This window comes from Periophthalmus magnuspinnatus, chromosome 21 (genome assembly GCF_009829125.3).
Source record: "Periophthalmus magnuspinnatus isolate fPerMag1 chromosome 21, fPerMag1.2.pri, whole genome shotgun sequence".
Classification (NCBI taxonomy): Eukaryota; Metazoa; Chordata; class Actinopteri; order Gobiiformes; family Gobiidae; genus Periophthalmus; species Periophthalmus magnuspinnatus.
In genome coordinates, this window is record NC_047146.1 from 11182777 (window position 1) to 11196452 (window position 13676).

The 13676-nt window shown below is 37.8% G+C and overlaps 3 protein-coding genes across 4 annotated transcripts in view; all 3 read left to right on the forward strand.

The window, feature by feature from the left end:
- The window catches only part of casp10 (caspase 10, apoptosis-related cysteine peptidase), a 66657-nt gene extending 59157 nt beyond the window's left edge, over window positions 1-7500 (forward strand). The window contains exons 1-13 of one of the 2 annotated variants that reach the window (XM_033986607.2): window positions 4038-4202; window positions 4686-4966; window positions 5047-5152; window positions 5220-5352; window positions 5448-5521; window positions 5590-5635; window positions 5722-5741; window positions 5813-5843; window positions 5915-5995; window positions 6084-6151; window positions 6230-6338; window positions 6533-7028; window positions 7266-7500. In XM_033986607.2, the coding sequence (XP_033842498.1) occupies window positions 4689-4966; window positions 5047-5152; window positions 5220-5352; window positions 5448-5521; window positions 5590-5635; window positions 5722-5741; window positions 5813-5843; window positions 5915-5995; window positions 6084-6151; window positions 6230-6338; window positions 6533-7028; window positions 7266-7431 (1608 nt within the window). In that variant the 5' untranslated portion in view covers window positions 4038-4202; window positions 4686-4688 and the 3' untranslated portion in view covers window positions 7432-7500. Of the gene's footprint in view, window positions 1-4037; window positions 4203-4685; window positions 4967-5046; window positions 5153-5219; window positions 5353-5447; window positions 5522-5589; window positions 5636-5721; window positions 5742-5812; window positions 5844-5914; window positions 5996-6083; window positions 6152-6229; window positions 6339-6532; window positions 7029-7265 lie in introns of those variants that run through there. The other variant, XM_055230361.1, reaches the window with a different exon arrangement.
- LOC117388849 (protein FAM237A-like) lies at window positions 2966-3679 on the forward strand. The gene is made up of 2 exons (XM_033986405.2): window positions 2966-3323; window positions 3558-3679. Exons 1-2 carry the CDS (start codon window positions 2966-2968, stop codon window positions 3677-3679), a joined length of 480 nt encoding a protein of 159 aa, XP_033842296.2.
- A 159-nt stretch (window positions 7501-7659) lies between the features above and the next one.
- prkra (protein kinase, interferon-inducible double stranded RNA dependent activator) lies at window positions 7660-10995 on the forward strand. Its single transcript, XM_033986609.2, has 8 exons — window positions 7660-7837; window positions 8746-8918; window positions 9215-9296; window positions 9538-9607; window positions 9847-9964; window positions 10036-10130; window positions 10203-10365; window positions 10611-10995. The coding sequence occupies exons 1-8, from the start codon at window positions 7794-7796 to the stop codon at window positions 10766-10768; spliced, it is 903 nt and encodes a 300-aa protein (XP_033842500.1). The 5' UTR covers window positions 7660-7793; the 3' UTR covers window positions 10769-10995.
- Window positions 10996-13676: the final 2681 nt, after the last annotated feature.

The window sequence follows — 13676 nt, forward strand, 5'->3', positions numbered from 1 at the left end:
ATGACTGTTAGGAGAGGTCAAATGTTTCTTTAAAGCAGATTTAAAAACAGAGCATGTCTGGTTACTGTCACAAACCCTATACCCTTAAGCAGTAAACTGCAAAGCCAAAGAAGTCATCTCTGAACTAATGGATGTCGCTGCACAGAGCACTCCCTCTGTCTGCAGCCAGCAGTGCCTCTCATGCTGGTGTGAAGTCTGTCCTCTGACCATTTCCTCAACACCCACTATACTATCTTAGCCCTCGCTTTCATAAACTTTTAGTTCAAGTTCAGCTCTACTGGTTACGCTGCATGCTTTCACTATAGTAGGCTTATAATTCTGTATGGGAGTCCCTTAAATCTGCAACAAAATACTCTACAAAAGATAGGTGCATGACAACAACTAAACATTTAAACTTTTATTTACTATGCAAAGAGAGATATTGCACAAACATATGGGTAATAACAATTTCAATATAAACAAGGATTTACAAAATCCTTTGCAACTTTTGTATTTGGCCATGTCATATGTCTCATTTCATGATGCTTAAACATACTACAAATAAAAGCTGAATTAATATTTTGATTAAAATAAAACAAGCGAGCACCCTTTACATATGAAACCTGTTTGTGTGACTGTCATTGTTTGACCTGATATTGTATGGCTCACACACGCGCGCACACATGCACACACACACACACACACACTGTATGGTGCCTGTACTTACTGAGGCCCAGTCTCCTCGTGCAGGGCTTCTCTCAGTCCAGCTGACAGGTGGTGTGCTCCAGGTGCTGCCATAGCACTGGCATCAGTGTAACCTCCATGTGGTCACTGTCTTGTGTCTCTCACTGCATCATGTACAGTTGGACTGGCGAATAAACTACGGACATATTTTGTCTCTGCTTTTTCATTTGTCATTGTATTTTTGGGGAGTAAAACAATGATGTTCAATAAAGCAATTTTATTTAACATAACCAAAAGTCTCATTTGTGTGTGGCTCAAAAGATAAAACATTATGTCACATGTGTCTTGGACATGTTGAAAAGCCTACACTCTATACTCCTACCTGCATCCAGAGACACCCATCTGACCTATTATCTCTGATAGCTTTTGTGTTCATAGTCTTGCAACACAAGAAAAATTGTATTCCGTCAGTTCAACAGTTAAATTCAGCACAGATTTTCTTCAGTCAGTTGTGATACCAATCCGCTACATAAACTCCCATAGAAACCCTATCTGGACTGTACTACTTCATTTCTGATGTACATATTACAACAGAACAACTTGAACAAAGAGCCAGCAGAGAGTGGAATGACTCTGATTGACTAAAATCGGTGGATTGAGGGGTGAGGCAGTTTAAATTAGGCTAAATGCATTGCACATTTTTAAGTTACAGAGTGAAGACTGCCTTGAATTGATCAGGTCAACGCTACTTTTCCTTGTACACATGGGCATTAGGTAATCAGCTCATATTCACAAGTATTTACTGATTCAGGTGAATGCTCATGGATATTGGCACAGGGTTGGGCCACTCAAATCATAGTGACTATTTACTGACCACTGCATCCCCTGAACGTCTCATAATGTTTGCACTTTTATTTATACAATGCTGTTCCATAAGAACCAGAATAGTAAAGTTTTTGATGAGGTAACAACAATTTAAAGTTCAAAAAGTCAAGTTTTATATACAATGGACTTTCAAGTGCGTGAAGGATCATGATAAATTTCCTCTCTACATTGAACCTAAAAGCTAAATACTTAATAAGGGCTGGAGCTCGATTTCTGGGCGCCTTTATACATGGGGTCTGAACTTACCTTGTTTCTACATCTAGATGTTTGTTCCTGTCTGACTACAATGCACTTCTCATTTCTTAATAATAACAATAATTTAGTCATTCCTTCCTTTTTCCATTTTCAAATAACTGAACATTACATTTATGAATCAATACATGAATAAGCCTTCTTATTCCACTGTACTTTGAGGACTGGAACGGAAATGGTCATAACAAGTACACTTTGCATCATCAGGAGCGAATCCACCCAGTGCATTTAACGCAGGCCTCTTACTGTGAAAGTAATTGCACCTGAGATCAGCCATGTATGTGACATTTCAGTAAAAGCATCAAAACGTGACTGCCAAACACTCCCTGAACAACAGTTACAGCTGCAGTTGTTCTTTCAGGCTGACAGCCTGCTGTTTCTGGGGTGACAATGTTGTTCAGAAAACCTCAACCCTTGAATTATGTGTCCATGTGGTCAACAAAATGAGCAGTACAGCCACAGACATCAGGTACATGTGTAGCATGGGCAATGCAGACATTCTGAAGTGCCTCTGAAGGGAAGCACTGGGTTAGTATGTGAGTCTGGGCATAAAACCTGCATCTGTACATAGCAGAACCAACAATACACAACACAACATAAAGTGCTTGGGAGCTTGTCAGTAAAATCCAAGGTGGCAGTCTTAATATTGTCCAGTTTAATAAAGGTTGAACTTGATAAACCCAATTGTTATTTTTTGTTGATCATTGATTAGGACTAGATATTTACATTATAACTGATCATAAAAGGCAGATGATCAGACATCATTACTTAACATGACAAGAAGTGGCTCAGAGATCTCCTGGGGCGAGGGGTGACGTCATTCAGGACTAACAGCTATTTATCAAATTCATTCAAACACTATAGATTCTTTGTTGGCCTCACTTAAAGGTAAGTGGATTTTCTCTCAGCATCTTGCTTTTTTTTTTTTTTTTTAAGAAAAATGAATGAATAACTTTGGATAAAGCTTAAACAGTCACTTTAGGGAAATTGTTTCTTAGTGATGGTTTGAAGGTGTTTTCTCATTTAGACACTTTAACTATATCTATTTTGCACTTTATGGGCCTAAATGATTTTATGACGCGCAAAAGGAGCTGTATTGCACGTAGCCTTTTTTCTCTAAGGTAATTCAGATGAAGTTCTATCACTCTCCTCTCATTGTTTGTAGATGGTTCCTCTGCATCTGTCACTACTCACGGTCACGGTGTTGACGCTTTGTTGCTTGTGCGTCATGGCGCAGAAACCAGGCCAGGTTGACCCCTTGGTTGTCCCCCGGGCCCACCCACAGTGTTGGGAGTCGTCCTCCGCGCTGCTCTTAGAGATGCGCTCCCCTCGCATCGCAGACTCGGTGTCCGCGTTCTGGGACCTCATGGTGTTTCTCAAAGCGTCTGACAATGACAAACACACAGCGCTCTTCTGGGACCTCGCGGGACTTTTCTGGGACCTATACCTGGACTGTGTGATGTCCCGGAGCCACGGTCTGGGCCGTAGACACGTGACCTCTGTGCGCGCACTCGTTACAGACAGTAAGTGATTCAAAAATCATTTTGTAAAATGAATGAATAAAAAAATGAAATGTACATGATTTGTAAATAAAGAGACGCAACTTTAAAATTATGAATAGAATGAGGTTGGAGCGAAAAAAGAAAGTTTTTCTTAGGCTAATGTTGACCTTTTTCTTTTGTCTTTGTAGTTTTCCAGGTTTATGCGGGCTAAATAATGACTTGTTAGCATTTGTGTGTTGCGTGTGTCCCATGCAGAGAGGTTCAGCTTTGACAGTATGGGGCTGAACTCCCTGGGGTGGCTCAGTGTCCGAGTGAGACACAGAGGACGAATCCAGACTTTGGAGTCCAAACCTCAGCCGCATGCACTTCTCCACTAACATCATCTATCCTGTGATTTTACCTGAAATTGTACTTGTGAATTTTGAGATGGAAAGAGCAGCTCTGTATATCATCAATGTTGTTTTATTTTTGGATTGTATTTAGTATTTAGTTAACCGTCTATGTTTATTAAAATATATAAATGTAATGTTGTCCTTCATTGTCATTTCTAATGGTGAAACATATTTTTGACACACAAAAATGTGAATGTTACAATTGGATAACCTTTTTCTCTTAAAATGTGCGCCCTAATAAGGAACTAAGAACATAAAATACATGACCAATCACACAGGGGTCATGTGACGCGTCCTCACAGCCTGTTATTATTTTACTTTCGCTTTCTCCTTTTCCGTATAGGCACGCTCACAAACTATTCTCTGTTTTATACATTACTTTTCTTCAGTATTGTGTTGACTCTTTTTGACAATCCATATATATTAGTAACCTATAAAAAAATAAAACTAATGAATCTATAGTCACTCGCCTGCTGCTGACAAAAGGACTGGATCTGGTTCAAAACAGGTAGGCTCATTTATGTCCAGGTCTGATCTATAGTAAAAAGGCTAATCTAGGCTCATTTACTTCACTTGTGGGGGTAGGCTCTGATTGTTTGGCCAACTTGTGATAAAAGTAAAAATATAGTCAGTGAATGACCCAGTGAAACCATTTGTTACTGACTGAATAGTTTTAATAAGTTATCTTTATCCATATCAAAAAGATGAGTAATCACGGTAGCCACTGAAAGCAACACCATGGCCAACAGTAACATTAAACAGTGACCTCTGTTGTCCATACGTTACATTGACTATAATGATTTCGATATATAAAAGCATTATATTTGCCTCAATTACAATTTTGTACAAAAGAGAAATAAGCAAAACAAATGTGTGAGTGAGCCTGAAAAAGAGTGTGGGGTAAAACTCTATTCTGGGCTAGAAAGAAACACATGTTTCTCCGATGTTAAATGATACACACTGACCCTCATTTCTGACTATGTGACTATAGGAAATGGATTTTCAGAGGGTGCTATTACAAATAGGGCAGTCTTTGTCGTTGGAGGAGCTGAAGGCCCTGGCGTTCCTGTGCAGAGATGTCTCTCAACGCAGATTGAACTCCCTTGAACTCTTCAGTGATCTGTGCTCCAGCCTTTCAGACCAAGACCTGCTCTCACCCGACAACCCCCAGCTCCTGCAAGAGCTGCTCCTGACCATACAACGACCACGTCTACTCCGATACCTCCAACAAACTCATCCAGGACCAATGACACAGCTTATCTCACCATACAGGTCTGACAAACTCAAATATGTTGTTTTAATATGTATTTGTTATCAATATAATAATGCATGAAGGTTATGTCTTATACCAGGAAGCTGCTGTACAATCTCTCTGAAGATATCACAGATGAAGACCTGAGAAATATCAAATTCCTTTTAAACCAAAACCTCCCAAGAAGAAAGTTGGATGAAAGTGTTGTAAGTGCACAGATCAGTTCAATAGTAACAGTTTAACTAGGTTTGAAATGATCTTACTTATTTTTAGACAACTTTGGAGCTTTTCATGGAGATGGAGCACATGGATCTCCTCAGTGAATTTAATCTGGATTTACTGCAGGAGATATTTCAGTCAGTGTGTCCTGTGTTGAATGAGAAAATCACTCGCTATAAGGAACAAGGTATTGTACAAAATAGCCTTACACACCACACAAAAAATCACACAATAACATAAATTTACAATACATCTAATAGTCCACCGCTTTTGAATCATAAGCTATGCGTGTGCCATCTGGTTTTGAAGAAATTAATTCATCGACTTCCATGTCATTTCCCATGGATCAGAACCAGGTATGATTATATGAATTATTTTTCAATTTGGCAAATTGTCACATCTAACCAGCATGTTTCTATTTTAGAATTCTTTATATGGCCAGCCTCTATATGGAGAGAGCAATGTGTCGAGTAAGCAGAGATTATTGCTTTTGTAATTGGTTTTGTGTCTTGTTTTGTGTCATGTAAAGTAAAGATTCTCTGTCTTTTACACATAGGCTTTCAGGTAACACCTCAGGTAAATTTTTTGCATTCATCTGCTGGTTTTTTTTATATTCACTATTCTAAGCAAAACTTTTTCCTGCACAGCTTCCAACTGATCCCCAAAATGCCTCTGTGGGTGAGTTTTGGGTGATTTCTTTAAAGTAATAAATAAAACTGTCATTATAATGCAATACATTTTCTTTGTAGATTTTCCACATGGATTATGTTCTCTGTCACTCGAGCAAGTCCGTGACCCAAACATCGTGCCAAATTGTTCCTCATTAAAAGGTCAGTAAACCTGTTCGACAAACAATTTAAATAATGAATTTGTTCAATGGATTTTATTCAAACTGTGATGCTTTCAAAATGTCAACAGAAGATGCAGAAACCTCTGAAAAAACAGCCTCTGTGGTTAATTTTTCCACTGGAGTCAGAAATGATGAGGTATTTGCCATCAGTATTTTATAGTCAATTTGCCTGTTATGGTTATTTTGCTTAAAATCTCTGCCTTCAATCAAACAGGAAATAGAAACATATCCCATGACTGGAGCAAAAAGAGGCATTTGTTTGATTATAAACAATTATGACTTCAGCAATAAGAAGAGGCGTGAAGGGACACAAATTGATCAAGGTGTGTGCTGTAGTTAAAGAAAGCATATTTGTTGGATAATTACATCTACAAAGTGTGTTCAAGATGTGGAGCAAATAAAATTTCAGTATGACTGTGAAAATAATTGTAAACCATTCAAAACAATGTGAAAGTCATGCATAATGGAAGTGCAATGAGAATGAGAAGAAGAACTCAATATTCTGTATACCCTGCAGAATGCCTGGAGCGAGTCTTCCAGTGGCTGGGCTTTGATGTGGAGGTCCATCATGACTGCACCAGGGAGTACATGCTGTCAGTGATGGAGAAGCTTAGCAGCAGAGACCACAGAGACATGGACTGTGTGGTGTGCTGCATTCTGAGCCATGGTCTGGAGGGGGGCGTGTTAGGAGTAGATGGTCAAAATGTTCCCATCAAGCAGCTGACTATGTTTTTGAATGGATCCAAATGCCCCTCTCTTGTTGACAAGCCAAAAATCTTTTTCATCCAAGCTTGCCAGGGTGTCCTTGAACAGCAAGCGGTCAGAATTGAGACAGATGACCCTACTCCTTGCATTGAAAGTGATGCTGCTAAAGTTGACGACTCGATCCCGGCTGATGCTGATTTCTTATTGGGAATGGCAACAGTTCCTTCATTTGTTTCCTACAGAGAAAGGAAAAGCGGCACATGGTTTATTCAGGCTTTGTGTAAAAACCTCATCCAGCTGGTACCCAGGTTGGTTTTACATGTTATAGGTACATACTGTGTAATAGGGCAGATAATTTACACACAGACATTTTATTTGTACTTACTGGGCACAACAGTTAAGTGGTTCATAAAAAATAAAAAAAAGATAAAATTAATGCACTTAATGCACTGTGTAAGCTTGATTAGCACCATTCCCTCCATTTGTTTAGTTGTGCTGCCTGGTGTAGGAAATCTTTTGATACTAATGCGTTGTTTCCTCTACAGGGAATTGGACCTGGTTTCCATCCTGACCAAGGTGAATGCAGATGTCAGCCAAAAGACGGGTTATCAGTATGGACCAAAAAAACAGATGCCTCAACCAGCCTTTTCACTGCGAAAGAAAGTGATCTTCCCTGTACCTTCAGCCTGTCCTCCTAGACTGTGGCAATGACAACCGTTAGAAAAAAAACATTTGGAATGATTTTATTGTATGTTTTTTAATATGCAGAAAATAAATAGGCTTACTTTAATACCAATACGTGTTAATTATTTTAATGCAAAATTATTTGAATAAGTACTGTAACGTTTATCATCACTTCCGGGGGTTTATTTACCAGCAGGTGGCAATAAACTACATTTTCGCTACTTACCCGGATGTTTATAACAATAACATCCGGTCTGTTTGAGCTACAGTTGTTAGCATTTTCATTTTAGATACATGCTATTCTTTGTGTTTATCCAAGACTGTTTCTGAAACCTTTAGCATATTGTAATCAAGTATTTATATTTAATCCCATCCGAGTGTCTTCAGACATGTCTCAGGAGCAGTGTCCTTTAAACATTCCCGCTGACACGAGGTGAGCGGCTTCTCTCGTAACGGACCCGCCGTCAACATGTAAACTACAGATTAAACCTGCACTTAATGTTTGGTCAACTGCCGTCAGTGTCGTGTCCAAAAACACTGGGAGCTTCTTTTAAGTAATTCATTATATAGTGAATCTCTATACTTCTCTAGATTGTCGATGTATGTAACCTTAGAGTTAGGGCTCAGGGTCCCCTGTACATTTTACAAAGCATTTCTGGCATTAAAGTGAGTACAGAATACAAAAGCATGATGGACTGTTTTATTTGATATTGGGTTGACAGAATTTATATTTTTGCCATATACAATTTCTTTAAAACTCAAGACTAAGGAGAGGATCAACTTAACCGAACAGCCAGACGTAAGCAAAGCAGCCCGGGCTGTCTGTAAAGTAAATAGAAACATGAACACATTAGCTCTTTTTCTTGAAATTAGCCAGACAGTTTTGGAGCATTTACTTTAGCCTTTACATTCTCACACCCCGTTCGGGACACACTGGGTAGCCTACATTATAGTCTTCATGTGAACCATGGTACCTTGGCTAAACCCCTGGATCCCAGAATAACAAATCAGTACAGCTAAATATTTATTGTTATTTATATTACATGGCAACAGAGGGCTAGATTTGCCAGTGATGCATTCACAGTTTATTGCTCGTGGGAATGTCCATTAACCAACTGGTTACATATATTTTTATGTAGTAAAATTATGTAGCGCAAATGCATATAGCAAAGGGTTTGTGCACAAATCTGTGAATGGGCACTTTGCTCTGTAGTATAGGAGCACGTGACCCACATCTGCTTTCCTGTTAGAACTGTTATGATAACAGGCGTTATGACAAATATTAATTGACACACATCATATTATGGGGAATACAGGACTGTTTTTTGTTTGTCAATGCAGCATGGACTCTGGAATGCACAGAAGAGCTCCTGAGAAAACACCTATTCAAATCCTTCATGAGTATGGCACAAAAACTGGCAACCTGCCCGTATACCTTCTGGAGAAGTCTGAAGGAGAAGCTCACCAGCCCAGCTTTGTGTTTAGTGTACAGATCGGAGATGTGAACTGCACTGGTATGTGTGAGGTCACAGTTTCCATTTACTAATTCTTAATGCGCTCCTAACAACTTTTAACAGTCAAGCAATGGCCATCAAAACCTGTTTTACATTTTATTAAGTTTCAGTATTATATTAGAGCTTTTGCTTAGGTTTTTTCTTACTTAGCTTTTTACATTTGAGATTGCTGCTAACATTGAACTGAAGAGCACTTTTTTTTTTTTTTCCAAGGTGCACTTCTGTCTGGTAAACTTGAATGGCTTTGTATTTTTGGTTAAAAGGATGATGCATATGATTTGTGTCTATTATTTCAGGCCAAGGCTCCAGTAAGAAGGCTGCAAAACATCAGGCTGCGGAGGCTGCTCTAAAAGTCCTTCAAATTGAGGGTGGAGCACAGTGAGTACAGGCTCCTAACAACTTTTATCAAAATAAATGTATTGATGCATGCTCATAACTACTACCTTTTATGTGAATATAAAAAGTAATGTAGTTGGCTAGTAATGTATGATTTTGCGTGTGTTTGGGCCTGATTTAAGTGCAGGGTCAGCAGCAGACATAAACTTAAACAGCCTGGAGGGCTGCTCTGAATGCAGATCTGTTGCAGCTGTAGTAACTGCTTTGATGTGATTCTCAACAGGAAGGTCCCTGTGAAGTCTGAGACCAATGGTGTGGCAGCAGACACAAGCAACTCAGTGGGAAAGCTACAGGTGTCCTGACAGCTTTGTCATCTGCACAAACAAGACATGTCCATTATGAATTGACGACAGTGCATTATAAAATTAAACTAACATCACTTTTTCAAAATCTGCACTATTTACTTATTATCTGCTAAAATGACCTAAACCTTCTAGGCTAGTTTTTATAAACATTTTTGGTTGCATAGATTGTCTGATAACTGTCTGTAATAATTCAACATTTTGAATCTGATGTTTTTGTTTCTCTGTAGGAGATTGCTTTACAGAGAGGGTGGCGTCTGCCTGAGTACACAGTTATGATGGAGGCCGGCCCTCCTCACAAAAGAGAGTTCACAGTAACTTGCCGAATGGAGTCCTTAACTGAGAAAGGTACATTTTAAGCTTCTTTAAAGACTATGACAATCCATGCTAATCTTCCTTAATTAAACCCTATTAATTAGCGGTGGGGCACACTAAGAAAGCTGCAAAAAAGGCTGCTGCAGAGAAACTAGTGGCAAAGCTACAGAGTCTCTCTGATGGTTCTGAAATAACATGGGTATGACACATATTTTCTGGCCTTCTCACACTGTGAGGTGAGGTTTTATGACCTGAATGTTTCATCTTTCAGACACTTAAATCAAGCGTTCGACTGGAGAACTTGCGCAACTCGACGTCTGAAAAAATCTCTCTATTAAGAAGAAACCCACTAAGCATTCCCAACACAGATTACATTCAGATGATGCTGGACCTTTCCAAAGAACAAGGCTTTGAAGTCACATATTTTGATATTGGTAAGAGACGACACCGCTCAAGTAAAGAATGTAAGAACTCTGAAACATTAGATATCTGTTAATCATTAAGGACGTAAACAGCCTTTTGCTATTGCAAGGCTCCAACAAAAATGAGTTGGGTTAAATGCAAACTGTGCCAATTATTTGGTGAAATCAAATTCTAACAACAGCAACAATGAATTTGTCAAAAATGGTCTCCAATGGATGTAACTTCAGATGGTATTAAAGTCATGAATTTCTTACAGATGAACTAACTGTGAATGGCCAGTATCAGTGTTTGGCAGAGCTGTCCACCTCCCCAGTCACTGTATGTCACGGCACAGGTATTTCCTGCAGCAACGCGCACAATGACGCAGCCCACAATGCACTTCAGTACATCAAGATTATGGCCTCCTCAAAGTGAAGCCTCTTGTATATGTATGTATCAGGTGCTTTTTCCGCTCCAGTCCTCAGCAAACATCACAGTGAAGGCATTATCATGACGATCAATGTTGACTATAGCAGCTGTTGTTACATTTTTATCATGTTTCAGATAAGTTTGAATATATTCTTCTGTGCATTTATTTAAACATTTAGTGAAGCAATAAAATAAATAATGTGTTCCAATTTGGACTTTCTTGCTAACATTTTAGAACTGGCTGAATTTAGAAAGTGTACATACTTTAAATGTAGTGATGTATAACACTTTATTTTTAGTGACTCTTCAATGTTATTAATTTATTGGTTTTATACTCATTGTTTTTTTGTTTTATATATATATATATATATATATATATATATATATATATATATATATAAAAATGATAATTGCCGTGCTGTGTTTTGATGGCCACCAGCTTTTTAGGTAATAAGTGTGCTTACACTCTTCAATTCCTTCCAAGCAGTACACAAATAATGCAGCTATTGATGATGCATCAAACATCTGGTCCATTTTCCCTTTGTGCTGTTTTGTAAACTAAAGATTTTTATGCTGTATACTGTTCAGCAGTGGTGGTCAAAGTATTCAATTTCATTTCTTAAGTTAAAGTAAAGATACAGAACAATCTAGTATTTGCTGTAGAAATTACTTCAGTATTAAAAGTACTGCAGTATTGCAACTTCAAAAGCAATAAAATACAGTAGGCTATTTTTTGATACAAGTTGTAAACTCTATTTGGTCTTATATGTCTGTCATGGAGCATATTTATTTTTCAAATGTAGTGGATTAAAATAATACGTACTCAATAGAAACTTCACTACATTACATGCACTTCTTTTAGAGTGAACCATAAACTGTGTGAAGAAGTGGACCAAGGGAGTGTGACACCTCCTGTTGTTCCGGAAGTAAATTGTTCATTCATTTTTCCCATGGACTTTCTGAAAAGTAAATAAATAAATAAAAATTTAAGTTTACAAGCTGGCTTTGGGCTAATCAGCTATGTGGTAACTAATGACCACAAGACCTGTATTTTGATTTAAAATCTGTTTCTAAAATGTTATTAAATTATTTAGGTGAATCTTTAGTTTTAATTGTGTTTTTTGGACAACTGCAGTATGGATACTAGTTACCATGTAGCTGGTTAGCCTCTGTGATGTTGGGAGCACCTGATTTGGCTGTTATTCATCCTGATTTATGGACAAAATAGGAAAATACAAAGACCAGGATCATGCGGAGCGGGTTATAACAAACAATTTAAGACCAAAAAGATGAGTCTGACAGTGCCATTTACGGAGAGAGAGGGGTGACGGTTTTTCAATAGAAAGTTAATTGGAGTCAATGCAGTCGACGCCCGTGCTCTCTTCATATTTGGAACCAGCTAGCAGGTTAACTATGTCCATTTATATATACAGTCTAGTATATATAGTCTATATCAGTTGGCTCATATATCGGGCCGATATTTAGGGTATCGGCTCTCGACCTTAAATTCCCAGTACAGGCCTATATTTTATTTTAGCTGACCTGCTGCCCAAAGAGTACACACAAAGCTTTATTTTAACACTTACAGGTTGAATGATACATTTTACTAAAACACAGTTAAGAGATTATATTTAATTATAATAATTATAATATTTAAGATGTTACTTTTTTACCTGTTTGGTCATTTTTCAGGTTTAAAATTTTACTTCCTGTTTGGAAATCATGACATCACGCTAGGGAATTCCATAACTTTTAGCTAGCAACCAGTTTTACACTGGGCCAACACTCCTCTAATGTACACAGAAATTATTTTACAAATACAAATATAGGAAAACACTGTTATTTTGTTAGAATAGTATTTAAAATATCAGTGTGATGTTATCAATATGGAACTCTCTAAAGTAGAACTCTCAACTTCCTGTAAATTGCTTCTTGATTGGTGTCAAACTTTAATCTATATTTACAACAGGTTTTATCCCATCGAATTAAGCCAAAATTAGAGAATCATCAAAACTCGTCATATGGACCTTAATGCAAATGGATAACTGATCAATATGCTACTACTCAGCTCTCTTAAGTCTGTGGTAACAAAGGGATTGTTGGTGAGTTTGTTGTAAATAAAAATTACATAATTTGGTGAAATAATCAAAACCGGCCCTACATATTGGCCCAAAAACGTTGGCAGAGGTTATCGGCAATCAGCAGCTCTGGATTCTAAATAATCCCAATCGGCCATGGCAAAACCCATATTGGTCCATCTTTGACCACCTCTGCTGTTCTGAAATGACTTGCGAAATTAGTGCAGTTTGTTGTTCTTCACTTGTATTTCTGTCTCACAGTTTAGTTAAACAAATTGTCAATTATCAGTATGTTGTAGGTCCTCTAATTAAAACAATAAATGACCAAATGGAACCATGTGTGTTGTGTTTAAAAATAACTGACTGCTAAATTCTTATGTAATGGAGAGACCAAATCTCATAATTGTAACTAGTTCTCTGATTAGTAACTTAACTAATATACAACCACAAAGTATAATGACCGAGAGACATGATTTGTTTTCCAGTTTTATTAGAACAAGCACTATGTAGCAGCAGTGTACAGTGTTTATGGAAAGATATGTTCTTGTTTAAATTGCACTTCAGAAGGTACCCATTTGAAAGATTAGAAATGAACGGATCTGACATAGTGGTTTTTTCTGAAACATCTGCAATGACAACTTCAATTCTGAAAAAAAGTTTTCATAAGGCATCCGCGACATTCATTCATTGGCAGGCTGTGTAATCTAGACATGCAGCTAGAACAATGGGTGACACCTACCCCTAAAAACATTTAGTTTTTTTTTTTTCAATGATAAGTTAAGATCCTTTCATCCTAAAATTATTCAATCCCAGACTAAAATCTTTTTTTTTGTTAT